The sequence below is a fragment of the Haliotis cracherodii genome, unplaced genomic scaffold (genome assembly GCF_022045235.1).
Source record: "Haliotis cracherodii isolate W230 unplaced genomic scaffold, xgHalCrac1.p SCAF_2, whole genome shotgun sequence".
In the NCBI taxonomy this organism is placed as follows: domain Eukaryota; kingdom Metazoa; phylum Mollusca; class Gastropoda; order Lepetellida; family Haliotidae; genus Haliotis; species Haliotis cracherodii.
The window spans coordinates 27385592-27401720 of record NW_027266275.1 but is presented as its reverse complement, the minus strand read 5'-3'; the positions used below and the strand labels follow the sequence as shown (position 1 = coordinate 27401720).

The 16129-nt window shown below is 38.8% G+C and overlaps 1 protein-coding gene across 10 annotated transcripts in view; it reads right to left on the bottom strand.

Annotated features, from left to right (window-relative positions):
• The window catches only part of LOC139467911 (rho GTPase-activating protein 44-like), a 64625-nt gene that overhangs the window by 20159 nt on the left and 28337 nt on the right, over nucleotides 1–16129 (bottom strand). For all 10 annotated transcript variants that reach the window (XM_071249487.1, XM_071249488.1, XM_071249492.1 and 7 more), the window contains 9 exons: nucleotides 10208–10349; nucleotides 9023–9099; nucleotides 7658–7769; nucleotides 4992–5068; nucleotides 4259–4379; nucleotides 3216–3284; nucleotides 2952–3033; nucleotides 1972–2099; nucleotides 1120–1167 (listed from right to left, as the gene is read on the bottom strand). In XM_071249487.1, the coding sequence (XP_071105588.1) occupies nucleotides 1120–1167; nucleotides 1972–2099; nucleotides 2952–3033; nucleotides 3216–3284; nucleotides 4259–4379; nucleotides 4992–5068; nucleotides 7658–7769; nucleotides 9023–9099; nucleotides 10208–10349 (856 nt within the window). The remainder of the gene's footprint in view (nucleotides 1–1119; nucleotides 1168–1971; nucleotides 2100–2951; nucleotides 3034–3215; nucleotides 3285–4258; nucleotides 4380–4991; nucleotides 5069–7657; nucleotides 7770–9022; nucleotides 9100–10207; nucleotides 10350–16129) is intronic.

Here is a 16129-nt window from a genome sequence, read left to right as displayed (position 1 = left end):
CACAGGGGAGTGCTTACTCTTGCATACATAACACAGGTGAGTGCTTACTCTTGCTTACATGACCCAGGTGAGTGCTTACTCTTGCTTACATGACAGGTGAGTGCTTCCTCTTGCATACATGACACAGGTGAGTGCTTCCACTTGCATACATGACACAGGTGAGTGCTTCCTCTTGCATACATGACACAGGGGAGTGCTTCCTCTTGCTTACATGAAACAGGGGAGTGCTTACTCTTGCTTACATGACACAGGGGAGTGCTTACTCTTGCATACATGACACAGGTGAGTGCTTCCTCTTGCATACATGACACAGGGGAGTGCTTCCTCTTGCTTACATGAAACAGGGGAGTGCTTACTCTTGCTTACATGACACAGGGGAGTGCTTACTCTTGCTTACATGACACAGGGGAGTGCTTACTCTTGCATACATAACACAGGTGAGTGCTTACTCTTGCTTACATGACACAGGTGAGTGCTTACTCTTGCTTACATGACACAGGGGAGTGCTTACTCTTGCATACATAACACAGGTGAGTGCTTACTCTTGCTTACATGACCCAGGTGAGTGCTTACTCTTGCTTACATGACAGGTGAGTGCTTCCTCTTGCATACATGACACAGGTGAGTGCTTCCACTTGCATACATGACACGGGTGAGTGCTTCCTCTTGCATACATGACACAGGTGAGTGCTTACTCTTGCTTACATGACAAAGGGGAGTGCTTACTCTTGCATACATGACACAGGGGAGTGCTTCCTCTTGCATACATGACACAGGGGAGTGCTTCCTATGGCATACATTAGGCTGTGTTTCAACAGAAGCATTTGTTACATCAACATTTACACATCTATATGAATTTTATTCAAATTGTGCTTTAATTTTCGACACATATGGGCTAAAATAGTGGTAAATATGGTAAAAGTTTGTCGGGACACATCTGAGTTTGTGACAACAGCGTCTAACTCTACTGGTATGTCTTGCAAGCTGAAGGCATGAACTATATTGACACAGCACAGTTCCATTAGCTTTACATTGAATGATAACAGTGCTGACAGGCCAAGGATCATATTTGAGCAGATATAGAATTCGAACCCACAAACAGCAGATTGTTGAACTCACCTTTAATTTTTTAAGCTTAATTGCAGCACCTGCTATTCTAAATAAGCCCTGTAATGAAATAGAAAGTACAAATCAGGTCAATGTTTCAAAAAGAGGGTTCAAAACTTCATGAATCCACCTAAAAGCAAAGGATTTCCCCCCCATTTAACACAATAAAAAATCCTGACCAATAAATGCCACAAATTAAGTTAACTTTTTATGATACTGTAACATGAAAACTAGTGGTCTCCAAGGTTAACTTTTGTTTTGTTCTTGTTTAACGCCACACTCAGCAATATCCCAGCTATATGACGGCAGTCTGTAAATAATGAAGTCTGGGCCAGACAATCCAGTGATTGATATCATGAGCATCGATCCACTCAATTGGGATACGATAACATGCATCAACCTAGTGAGCAAGCCTACCACCCAATCCCATTAGTAGCCTCTAACGACAAGCATAGTCGCTTTTTACGGCAAGCATGGTTTGCTGAAGACCTATTCTACCCGTGATTTTCACAGGTCGTCGCCAAGGTTAACTGTAACACAGTCTTCAATATAAGCCACTACCCCAGATGCTCATCCTTCAGTCTCTAGGACATCTCATAATCTCATACATATAATGAGGGGAATGCCTGCTGTTAAAAATGAGGAGGAAGTTTCTTACAGAGTGCCAACAAGTCATTGTGCTCGTCTCTGTTTCATCAGAGATAGAGTAGTCCCAAAAGTTAACAGTTATGGATGCTATTATTTTTTAAAAAGCTGCAGTCAGCTATATTCCAGCTATATCACAGGCCCTGTAAATAATCAAATGTGGTTCAAGCCAACCTAACTGCATCACTGTTACAGTTTCTAAAGTAATATCAGCCTCACCTCCTCCTCCATGCCTGTCTCCAGAAGCGTGACAATGCAGGCCTCGAACACAAGAGCAATGTCTCTCCCTGTCACACGCAGGTGCTCCACCAGAGACGTTCCATACACTGGCTTGTTGGGGTAGTTATCTGAAAACAGCCAGATCGGAAAAATCAAACAATAGTTATCATTCTTAGTAATTCTAAGAATACTACCTCTATTAATCCTGCATTTTAGCTGCAATCACACTAAAACTAAATTTTCAGATTTTCAACTGAAGTCCTCTTCACTATCAACTATACATATTAGTTGTGACCTTAATAGCACTTTGGACTACTCCTTCCATGTACAAAGGCGGGGAAATCCTCAGTTCTTTTCAAACATAAATCACTAGAGACAGAAGATTGGGGATGTGGGAGGGTGTATATCTGATGTAATAAAGGTAGTACTCTCAGAAATAGTATTGTTCTGATAATTCTTATAATCCTCTACCTCTATAACATCATTGCCAGAATATACCAGAGGGAACAGCGGCTTCTGCCTCTAGAACACTCTGTTGTATAGTTGTATAGGCTTCAGGTCCTTACGAGGAGTTATCCTACTCTTCACCTCAAAGGACTTGCAGTATAACAATCAAACAATACGTGACATCTTCTCTTGAACTATCGTTATATTGCTGATATTCTTAATGATAGTCTTTAGAAACTTCTAAGATATCATTATTTAGGTTCTGACGTCATTCTGGTCCATTATTTACCGGGTGTGATGTCACTTCCAGTCTAAATGATGTCATTTCCTGTCTCTATTACGTCATTATGACAGTACTTCCGATCCATATAAATGATGTCACTTCTGGTACTGTTTATGTCACCTCCGGTCCACCCTCAGATACATGTAGGCACATAACATGTTCTTCTAGAGCTAATGGTATTCACCTTCAGTCGCTGCTGATTAAAGGATTTGAGCAAGGATTACATTGAAAGATAGTATAAGTTACTCACCTATTGATGTTTTCATTCTGGGTATGACTTCTTCAATGTATTCCAGGGCCTTTTTATGATACTCTGCTTGTGATTGTAAAAGCTAAAAAGATAAGGAAACCCTTGTCAAAAATGTATAATAACACCCAAACAAACAGTCTGTTAAGAGTAATAACTGATGTTGCTATACTAATAAACATGTGAAACAGATATGTTTGACTAAACCCATTAATTTGTGAAGTTACTTTGGTTTATTATGCATCATAACTTCCCACTGAGACTTACTTCTAGCAGCCTTGTACTGTGGTCAGTTTCCTTGGCAACAAAGTTGGACAACTCAATAGCAAGACAATCCTGGAAGTAACAGAGAAGAATAGTGTAAATATTCATTTCAACTTCAAGGAACATCACAAATAGACAGTTATTTTGACCTTTAAAGATTTAGTCCCTGAAGAGTTCATATCTCCAGGAGTCTTCAATTTGGGCCAAGTTACATGGAAAATTGGATGGTGAAATTTCAAGGACAAATAATGTCAGCCAAAGTTATCACAGTTCTCTTACACTAATTTCTGGAGGCAAATCAAATCATTTCATCACCTTTAAATATGAATTGTGTAATCTAATCAGAAGCTATTCAGACATGAAATGAAATCCAATCAGGTGATTTTGTGTCTTCATCCAGTTTTTATTTGAGAACATTTGCAATCTCATCTTTTATTAAGTGGAAAACACCTAAGATGACAAAACAACTTCACACTCTCTTCACAGTAAAATGATATCGTAATAAGTTCTACTTGGCTCTTTCCAAATCCCATGTAACATGCACATTCCATTAGAGATGATCTGGACTTGACTTACATCCCAAATCTCTGAAAGGCAGAACCTAAATGCCCACCATAGTCGATAATTATTTAGAGATAAAAAATAAATTTACATATTTCTATTTTTGCTTTGAGAGCTAAATATTTTTGAAGAAACAAGTTGTTTTTAACTCCTAATTGCATTTATTTTGGGTTCACATCCTGGTATCTCTTGAAAGGGATGTACAGTTCTTTAACTCAGCTGATTATTATAAGGGAGGTAACTCTTCAAATGTTGTCATATACCAGTTCCACACTTTCAGTTTCTTTTGGAATTGATCTTACAAGCGAGGTGGCACAAAACTGTATCCTGGGAAAGTACATACATAAAACTCAAATGCAAAACTTAACCATGACAACAGCTGCTCTCTTTCTTCACCATCAGCATATGATAGAGTTTATGAGGTTGTTTCCATTGATATCGTACAGCAAACCGTATACAGGACACAACTGTTTCCTCACTCTCACCTTAACCTGCTCCACTTTGTTCATGGCATCTTCGTACTCATCCTTTATCGTGTCTGCCTTTGCTGCTGCTGACGAGATGTTTGTCCCTGGGACGTGAGACTGCCGCACAGCGGCGTTCAGCCTAGGTAGGGGCAAAACATCCATTAGATTCATGTACTACAACATCTATGTACCATGTTGTAAAGCTATGCTAAACATAGGTAACTTCAATGGATTGGGTGGTTATGCCTGGTGACATGATTGATAGTGTGTCAACATACCCCGATGGAGTGAAATGTTGCTCATCATATCAATTCCTGGTATACTTATGGGCTTGACTACATACAGACTGCGTCATATAGCTTGCATAGGCAACATGTTTTCAAACTCCTAAAATTTAAGGTTATTAAAGCCTTGTGAAAATCAATCATTCACATATTGTAGTTATGTCAGTCAAATTGTTGATGCCATTCCATGATGGTTACCATGCTTACATAATCTCCCTATGCAGAAGTTATGATCTGGAAATACTTACCTGTCATCATGGACATGCTATTGTTGTATTTTCATCTGATACACTTATCTCACCATGCCTACCATTTTAAAGATTGTAGTATATTTACTGCAATAATAAAAGGATCTAAAATATCACCAAGACCATGGTTTGCACAATGTCTCTACTCAATCAGTCAACACCATCTACCATATTTCCTGACTGTAGATGTGCTGATTGTTAAAGGTCAAGTACCGGTACCTGTTTTTGGCTGAGTCCATATCCAGCGTGGACTTGGTCAGCTGTTTTCGCACCTTGTTAATGGCAGGGATATCCGCCTGTAACAGAATCAAAGGATGTGGATACACAACTGTATTGTGGTACACATACACCATACAGTCCTCCCTGTTTATAATGCCACCTTCCAAGGAGCAGATAATAAGGCATTATAACCAGGGTGGCATTATAACCATGGAGGACTGTACATAACTGTGGCATACTCGTGCTATGTATACTGTACAGGTACACAAACACAATACAGTCCTCCCTGTTTATAATGCCACCTTCAAATCAGCAGGAAATAAGGCATTATAACCAGGGTGGCATTATAACCATGGAGGACTTTTCATAACTGTGGCAAACTTGTGCTATGTATACTGTACAGGTACACAAACACAATACAGTCCTCCCTGTTTATAATGCCACCTTCAAATCAGCAGGAAATAAGGCATTATAACCAGGGTGGCATTATAACCATGGAGGACTGTACATAACTGTGGCAAACTTGTGCTATGTATACTGTACAGGTATCATGGCGGGGGACACCACAAATGGGCTTCTCACTATGCACCCATGTAGGAAATCGAACCTTAATTGAAATTATTGTAATAACGTCATACAAATGAATTCTTCAATGCAACAATGTTGAGTCCAAAATAATAATACATATCCTGTAAAGTATCTGAATCATTGAACATGTCTTGTGATAAACCTCTCCTGTGTTCCTACTGTCAATGGACCTGGGACCTGGGTAAACGGATCCTATTTGCCTGACAATCAATGTTAACTGTGATTACTAAACAGTCACATCTCAAACACATATCCCAAACTTTCCCTCTATCACTGTACATTGTATTTTGAATATTAGTGAAAATCACCACTGAGTCTGTATGAGGGTACATACATGTATTATATGAACAACCAAGTCTTGACAAGGACTGAATTGGGTTACCAGTTTGTTTGTGTGCGTGTGTGGATGTCCGATGATTGATGCAAAGATGGCCAAACAAAGGCACTTGTTGGGTGTTACAACTTCTATATGCTCATGTCTTATGCAAGCTCAAAGCTGAAGGACAAAAAGCCCTTGGCGTGCACTCAATCCTTACACAAACATACTATGTTGTCAGAGTTTGACGACAACATGTAAACAACAACAATAACAATGGATTCATATCACATTTAAAGTTGTGACAAAAATTGCCACATGGGTGTTGACAGGGATCCTTATTCAAGTTGAATTGTTAATGACATGTATGCAAACATGTACAGCTTACAATATAATACCGGAACATACTTTCAGGTACTGCATGAACAGATTGGAAAAAGCCTACTAATCTCTCTTACAAACAATATAATAGCTAACTATCTCTGTCCATACTCTATGGAATATATTCACTACATATTAGCCATCACCTACTAAATGACTATTGATCATTATTATTAGGACAATAATAGTCTAATGATGTGTCAGTTTTTAAATCTTCTTGCTATTCTATAGTCTAGAAAATTCCATATATTCTATTGTGACAATCCTGCAAAAAAATATTCTCAAACATCTTGTAAGGTAAAACACACATTCAAACCCACCCTAACACTTTTTCTATGTTCCGTGTGTTGCTGGTGTTTATGTGAGTGTGCAGTGTTGTATAAATGTTATCACTGACTTCCTATGTTCAGATCTATGTAGCCTAAACGTCCTTCAGGGTAATCATGATAGGTTGAAACTTATCTTACACTACCATAATATCCTTCCCACACCATCAACACTGCTGAAAAACAGAGCTACCAACTAGGGGGTGAAAGGATACAGCAAGGTTACGATACGATACGTATCTCGATACACAGGTAATGGTACGATACATATCACGATACCCATATTTACATCACATTGGGTGGAAACTTCCTAACTATGAATATTTCGGAGCATGTTCTAAAGAAAAAACTAGCTGCTATTTTAAGTAGTGAATTTGGAATGCTTGGAGTACAAACACATTTTGTGAAATTCTACTAACAAAATTGAGGGGGTAATTAAATGAGTAGTATTTAATAAATTTTGCAAGTCTATCGTCTTGTATCAATACAAAAGAAAATGTATTTTGTATTGTATTGCCGTATGAAAATGTATGATGCACCGGTGCACTGATGTATCGTTTCACCCCTATTACCAACCCTTGCATGGTTTAGAGACTAAACCAAAACAAGCGTAGAAACCTTGATTCTATCAAACTGTCAACACTTGGAGACATTTTTACATACCTACAGAAGAAAAGATTTACAAGTAATTTAATTGCTTTACAGATACAGTCAGGTTCGGTGATGTGGTTAACACTGTCTCATCATGACATAATAACATGGACATAATAACATCAATCACTGGAGACATGATTATTTACAGGCTGCCGCTAGAGTATTGCTGAGCATGGCTTAAATAACAAACATACACACCCTCTGTGTTAAAAGTGATCATTTCTATCCCTGTTGATATGTATGAGTTCATTTCCACTTAAAAAGCTACATTTGTTTCGTACCGATGCATGAAATACTGTGGCATACAGTATCATGATACAGGGATACTGTGTGAATTGTTACAGCACTACATGACAGTACAAACACCTGTTTCAGAGATGTAGCAGAAAAAGGAAACTGACCTCCTGTACACCCAGTAGGGGTGTGAGCACCTCCCTCTCCACGTTGATCTCATACTGCAGTTGTTCCCGTGCTAACTTGCTCTGGCACTCACCGCAGATTTGACAGACCAAGCTGAAACAACAATACCTCTTTTAACAACAGTTTGCATATGATTGACTAGGATTGCACCGTATGACCGGTATCCTGTATACTGCAATACGCTTTTGAAATGATTATGTTATTGAATGTTCAAGTTAACTAGTATGACTAGCAAATGTAACTGCATTCAGTGATGGGCATTTTTACAGTGTTTTTACAGTGTTACAAGATCATTGTTTGATGATTGTTAAGATCGTTTGTTTGTTTGTTGTTTAATGCCACACTTGGCAATATTCCAACTATAAGATGGTGGACTAAATAATCGAGTCTGGACCAGACAATCTAGTGAATGATATTGTAATCAATGAGCCACGTTGTCGGTGTACGATGACAGGCAATCAACCAAGTCACCGAGTCCAGTAACCACCCAATCCATTAAGTCACCTCTTACAACCAGCACAGGACTCTTGGGAGCATTCTAAGCCAGCATCCCAACATGGACCATCATAGTGGCTCAGGTAACAGACAGAACAAATACACTTATCTATTATTAACTTTTCACATTACAAAAAATATAAAATTTTAATCCTTTCCAACAAAATCCTGTCATCGAACAAAATCCTGTCGTGACAAAACCCCTTTATTTGAAAACATTTATGTTCATATTTGCATCCATATATAACCCCAATGGTGCTATTTCAGTCTGGAATGTTGACCGAGTTATTCCATATTCAATGTGGCCTCAACAAGCTTGTCTTACTGTGTGTCTCCCAAGTCTAGTTTGATCATCCTTATTTCAATCTGCCCTGATGATGATCTGTAGGAGTCTCTAGGAAACTCAGCATGGAACACACAAGCTTTTTATACTCTGTGTACATAATGACTTCCTTCACACAACAGTAATAGTATCTGATATGCTTCCTCTATATATCAATAAGGAGAAGACCTACTGTGTTAAATATATTTTTAGGTATGCATTACATGTACATTGATGGGTGTGACATTTTCCGAAAATATAGCACAGCTACCTTATTTCGACAAACTGAAGGAAATTCTCAACTGACCTGCAAGGAATAGTCTATTCTAAGTATGCCAGCCTCTGAAAACTGTGACTTTTTTGAAACTTAACAAAGAGCACAGTTGCTAAGATATCAATCAAAAGCAATGAATGTTTGAAGGACCTCTACATGAGTTAGTTTCTACTGTTGATAATCCAACAAAAGCATATGAGAGATCACTGTCAGTATCTACAGACATTATGGTCTTCACCAAGGGGGACAACTCACCCCAGAAGAGTCTCTGTACCCAGAATACCAGCTGCCTCTATCAAACTGTACCCCAGGGATGTTTCGGGCAACTTTTTCTGAAAATATGAAGATATAATAATATTTGTTATATGTGTCAGGAAATGCACATATATGGCTCAAGCTTTACCTTTACTTAACTGTCACACTTAGCATTGCTAAAGCATTTGATAATAGAGAGTAACGATGCTCAAATCTTCAGTAAACACACTACAGCTACATCACAGCCTGCAAGGTGTGCAAGCAGGCACATCTATGGTCAGTAGCGAGGGTGTGTGGTATCATCGGTATATCAGTAAATTGACGTTCATTCTTTCCACGATACGTATCACAATATCATTTTATCATGCTCAATATATCGGGTGATTTCAAATAGTGCTTTTTATCATGTGTTTAATGTTATTTTCTTGCCAAATGCCTTCGTTGCCCCGCAGCATGCATCCGGGGCCCCAAGATGGCTGTGTATTTATTGAGTAAACATTATGTTGTACCAGCATCTTGTTTTGTTCCAGTTATGAACGTCAATTCATACCTTATTGTATCAGATTGGTGATGAATTCAAAAATTAGAGTTATACAATATATTGTGACATATACCATAATACGGCCTTGTGCATCACAAAATACACTATAAACCTCCTAACCCATCCCCAGTCAGTAGTATGTCATCAGGATCAACCAGGGCACAGCTTACTAGAGCCATTGTGACCAACAAATCCTTATTGAGTTGCATTCTTGAAGCTGCATTATGTAGACAAATGGTACCAGGACATTTCCAAGCTTCATAAACTTTTGATAGGACATTCTCCTATATCATTACCAAATTTGAAAAATATCCTCAGGACATTATGGGTAACAATCAGTCTGAAAACAATCTGAAACAATGGAGTATGTTTGTGTGTACATATGTCAGAAATAAAGGGAGTTATAGGTACCCCATTTTGACCAAACAAAAACCCTTGACATTCCAACACTGACATATGATAGGTACATACAGGGAAAATACAAGGCAGTCATCCACTTGCCTGAAGCAATGTCCCCTATGTAACTAAAACTGGTTGCCATAAGTTATCATTATTCAGACAAGTCCTCTGGAAACTGAGCTGCTTCACTGTTAACATAGCTAAGTTGGGATAATCTGAATATAGAGTACAGCTGTTGGTCCTACCAGTCTCTTCTCCACATCTCCTTGTTGAGCCTTGAGGGTGGAAGACAGCTTCTTGCCAATGGTGGAGGAGACAGTCTTGACATTTTCAACTCTCTTCTCAACACTCTGGAATTCCTCGGATAAAACCTCTGACTTCTCAACTCTGAAAATAACAAACACAACTGTAGACTAGAGACACCACACCTTCATCTACTGGGGCTAGTTAAAACACTAACATCTATTTTCGTGTTCCCACTAGGGGCCATGACAGTGTGTCTTCAACACCATATCAGTAGGGAACACAAGACAAGTAGTGATTCAGTGAGTTAAGTCAAGACAATATTTCAATCAGATCACGACAGGTGTGAACTGATGCAGATGATAGACTATTACTACTTTGGTAAAATCCATGTACATAGTGGAACTAACTGATGTAACTCTGCACCACTTTAGACACCTTATATAACTGGACCACCTGTACACCAACAAGAATATTAGCTTGACACCTGGAACCAGTTCCATAAACACTGATAATCATGATAAAGGTTCACTAAGTACAAATCATGATGAAAAAGCTATATGATCATGATAGGGCACCAACATGATTCATCATTGTTCCTTACAAAAAATGGTTATTCAAAAGTAATTGTGTAGATACCCCCATCTGTGAAGTCTGTGATGATGTGGAAGATGTCACTCATTATTTCTGTCAATGTTAGAATGTTTCTACTTTGTTTAAGAAATACAAAAACTTTTTAAGTGATAATACTTCAAAACAATGGTCTTTAGAAACTCATATGTATGGACCATAACATGGATGACTTTTTTAACCTAAATTTGAAACATTTTATTTACAAATTACATTGTTCACAATAACATGTGAAATATCAATTAAGGATTTTATTGCTGAATTGAAATATTCCATGTTAACATTTAAATATAGCAAAAATGCTACATCAAGAATGTGTGTGTAGAACGGAAAAAGGGAACAAAGCCTTGTGAAGTCAATGAAGCCTATGACATCACTGACCCAATAACATCATGGGTACATCATGGGTACAGCATGTCAACAATGAGTTGCAACATTGTTCAGCAACAATGTTCTCTGGTAAAATTGCATGTGTTTATAAATTTTTTTATCCCCTATGTAATAAATTCTGATCACTTCACTGCACTGAAACTGCAATATTTCAATAAATGAAATGATCGAGAAGTGACAGTTAATTTCCACCACAGTCTGTAACATTGTTACATGCCTGCCTAATACACGACCAAGAACATGATAATAGAGAGGATTACATGGAACGGAATCCTGCAACCTGATTGAGTCACGCATCTACCAAATTGTACATTCAATCACTGACATTACATGCTGGCACAACTGGCTTCATCATGGCAGTTTCAGTTACAAGATAAGCATCAAAGTGAAATGCTAATTTCCTTTTATAACCATGACACCAGTAAATGGATATACCAGGGCTGTTTTGTTCTGTTTTATCATGGAACAGGTTACATTAACACAGACAAAATAGAGTTTCCACAGCCAGCCCTATGTGTCTGTGACATGCATAAAACTCATACATTTACTGGGTCACTGTGACCCACCATGACTGATATGTACATGGTATGCTGACATAACTGTTCCTGCAAACACAAATAACAGTAAACCATTCCATTGCCAAGCCTCTTCATCGATACATGACCTGTGATACAAGGGTGACCAGCAGACAGGTAAATGTTTAATTAATGCCAATAGCATTACTTTCCTTAAGCTAGCATCTACAGCGATAAAACCAGTCTCTTAGCCATTCCAACATGCCTGATTCTCATTGGTGAAAGTAATTATGCCCAAGAATAAGTACACATTCTCAGGGAACTTCTACTGATTGATTTTCAGGATCACTTATTTACAGAGAATAGTTTTCTTCTTTTTATACAAGAAAACATAAAAAACTCCTTATTAACAATGAAAGTCAAAAACAAATCAAAGTTTCAGGAGTCCCTAAATTCCAATATTAAAGCAAAACTCCAGGACTCCACCATCACTTCCCACAATGTACAATATCCTAATTCTGATAATGATGCTGATGATGTCTAACATGCTCCTAGTTGTAGTTGTCATGGTTATAGAAAACCATGTGATGGCACTGTGCGTATAGGATAGCACGAGTTAACACTACAACAACTTCCTGCCACAACATCTTGGCAGCATTGTGTATTACAATGACTTCCTGCATCACAATACAAACAGCCACAACACTGCCACAATAGCCAACATTTCCTCTTGCATAACCTAGCTAAATGTGGCATTGAAATACTTTGCACTAGTAATATAGAAATATAAACAAGAGTGAGTGAGTGAGTGAGAGATTATTGCTTCATGCTGCATAAGCAAAAATCACATTTCCCATATGGCGACAGTATGCTTGATGGCTAAGATACATGTAGCAGAATTCTGTGACAGCTTTTTACAGTACATTTCTGGGATGACCCCTCGTTTCTGAAGAGATTTTGAAAATGTAAAAGTACAACAAACAGACTAGGTACTGACAAAGTACCATGACCAAAGCTTACTACAGCTGTGTTGTAGGTGACTCAGCTTTCCTTATCACGCTGACCAGAACACAATGTTTATAAGAGTTCAAGTACACATGTATTTACAAACAAGGAAATGTCTGTGGTCTCCAGTATAAATGATGGCCACATGAAACACTTCCGTGACTAGACAGACTGTGGTCACTCCTCAGATGACTCATGCCATCACTTCTTTGATGTAATAATCCCACCAGGAAACATCTGCTTCAACAAAACCTACTTCCAATGTAGGTTTGATAGACAAAACAGTGTGACTCGATCCCATCAAACATATTTCCATTACAATATTTTGATAGCCTAAGGCACTTTGTTGCATGGTTCCCTTAAAAAGCCTTAGTTTGGAATAAACATCGTCATTGTATGCACAATTTGAACAGTTTTATTCCTCTACCTTTGTTTTAATCTATATTTTAGTACAGTCAATCCCCGTTGTCTTGAGTGAGTGAGTATTGTTTTACGCAGCTTTTAGCAATATTCCAGCAATATCACAGAGGGGGACACCCCATTATCTGGAACTTGGATGTGTCAAATCTTTGATTGCTTTGTAGTCACAGTCTGGTCCAGGCAAACTTTAAAAATATAAACCCCTGATAAATCAATCTCTTTAGAGTTCGAAACCACAGGGTTCAACTGTATTTTCACTTTCATTGGGGCATCATTATCATGATTGTGGTGAAGGCATACACAGCCAAACATGATTTCCATGAATGCTATCCTCTCTAGTGCAATGTGCCAGTAGTTTACAGCTTGGAGTCAGTAAGTGAGTGAGTGGGTATGGTTTTACGCCGCTTATAGCAATATTCCAGCAATATCACAGCAGGGGACACCAGAAATGGGCTTCACACATTGTACCCATGTCGGGAATCGAACCCGGGTGTTTGGCGTGATGAGCGAACGCTTTAACCACTAGGCTACCCGACCGCCCCAGTCAGTGAGTGAGCAGGGCTTGACACTTTAGCAGTAGTCAACAATATCACCTCAGGAACACCTGAGTTGGAACTCCACACATTGAACCAATGTGGGTAATCAAAGCCAATGATTGAACAACTTAGCTGCTCCACCTGACGGCATAAAGACACTCCTGAATGATGTGTACTGGAAAATACACTTGTGCTACTCTATGAATCTTATCATTGTGCAAACATAATAATTCAGTGTGTAAATATGCTGAATCAAGACTCAGTAACCCAACAACAAAAATGTTTAATGCCCTTGTGTTTTCCCCTCAGTGTTCCTTATGCCATATAACCACTGTTGACCTCTCCACAGAGGCGATATAACCTTGTATCACAGGCAGGATATACAGTAAATATACACAGCCAAGCCAGGCAATATACATACAATATGCCCTCCAGACTATTAATTCATGCACAGCCTCTGAATGGCAGCTAGAGTACGATGTTTGGCCCCCTGCAGAAAGAGGCCCTTTACACTATGCATTTAAGCCATATGATCTATGTACTCCATTATGACACAATATTTGTTGTATGTAGTGCAGGCATAGCATTGCACATGCTTCCCCTGAAATCCATCCCGATCTCCGAGAGAATGTGATCAGGTTGTCTACACATGGCAGACTTGGCTTACATTGAATGTTGGATTGGGAAAGTGTGTCAGTCTGACTCATATGTTGAGATACAGCCATGGCCACCAGAATACATCAATAGCACGGCCACCAGAATACATCAATAGCACTTGCATAACAGTCTATTTGCACAACATGTCTATCTTCAACATGAAGAGGGGCAGTAGGGTAGTCTAGTAGTTCACACTGAAAACACAGGTTTGATTCCTCTCATGGGTACATGGTGTGAAGACCATTTTCCAACCCTTGATATTGCAGGAATACTGAGGCTGGACACTCTCATTGTCTTATGTTGAACACTCATGGGTACACAACAAGCCAGCAGCATTATAGCACACATTGTTTGAAAAGCAGTGTAAGAACATTCTCACTAACTCACTCAATAAGAGTGAGTGAGTGAGTGAGTATGGTTTTATGCCGCTTTTAGCAATATTCCAGCAATATCATGGTAGGGGACACCAGAAATGGGCTTCCGCATTGTACCTATGTCGGGAATCGAACCCGGGTCTTCGGCGTGACGAGCAAACGCTTTAACCACTAGGCTACCCGACCGCCCCTCACTCAATAAGAAGAGTGAACACCGGAATACTTGTGGCCATAGAGATTCACTTTCTAGTGTTGAATATTTGAAATGATACTATGAAAATAACATGCCATCTGAGTCTGACATCATGCAGTATCTGTCTGCATTTCTTCTTGTATTCCAGCCATAGATTTGCCAATGCATTGACAAATGTGCAAGAGGGCCTATCCGCTATTGCAATGATTGGAATGAACAATTCTGTATGCCTCTCTGGGGACACCTTGGATCAATACATGTATGTTTCAGCAACGAGAAGATGCACAGCGAGCGAATCAGTCCATGATGCACCATCGGCTCTCGGAGAGACTATCAGACACTGAGCAAAGACTTAATTGTGTCATCACAAGCAAAGTGTTTGCAGAATCGATTCCAAACAAACATTTCTCAACAAGAACCTGTCTCACAAGTGTTTATCCATAATTCTCAAGCATAACTACATGCTCCAAGACCAGGATAACACAAGTAGTGAGACAATATTCAAGTGTATATATTGACAGCCATTGAAGAGGACAATGTTTTATATTATATGGCATACAAGTACGTACTTTGGTTTTACATAGCCCTACCAGAGGGGAACAGTAAATTTTGGTCCCAATGTGGCAAACCCAACTAAACTAAAACATACAAGTACTTTGAAATTAAGATCTCTTTAACATGTTAAAGTATAACTTGTGTAAAGAGACTATCATGACAAAGTCTTTGGTGTCATGGGCCAATGCTTTAATCACTAGGCTATCCAACCACCCCTCGTTATAGAAGATACATTTACTATCAATGTGCTTGGTTGCAAGGTAATGGCAAAACTACAAACAGCTATCTATAATATCACACATGTAAATGTATCGGTGCCAAATACTTTGAATCTACTAGCCCAAACTTAGCTCTTAGCACTATTCTCAACATATTTTAGTTTTATAATATGGTCTATTATTAGCTAAGTGTATAAGACAGAACAGAATTTCACTGGACTTGTGATTCGGAGTAGTGGCAAAAGTCGTAGACAGTTATACACAAAACATTGTTCTGGACTACAGACATCCAGGACATTTTGCATGTTTAGTCTTTTACTGTGGTACAATTCTGTCCTGATTGAAGCAAATGCAAATTTCCATATCCAGGAACAGTGAGTGAGTGAGTATGGTTTTACACCGCTTTTAGCAATATTCCAGCAATATCACGG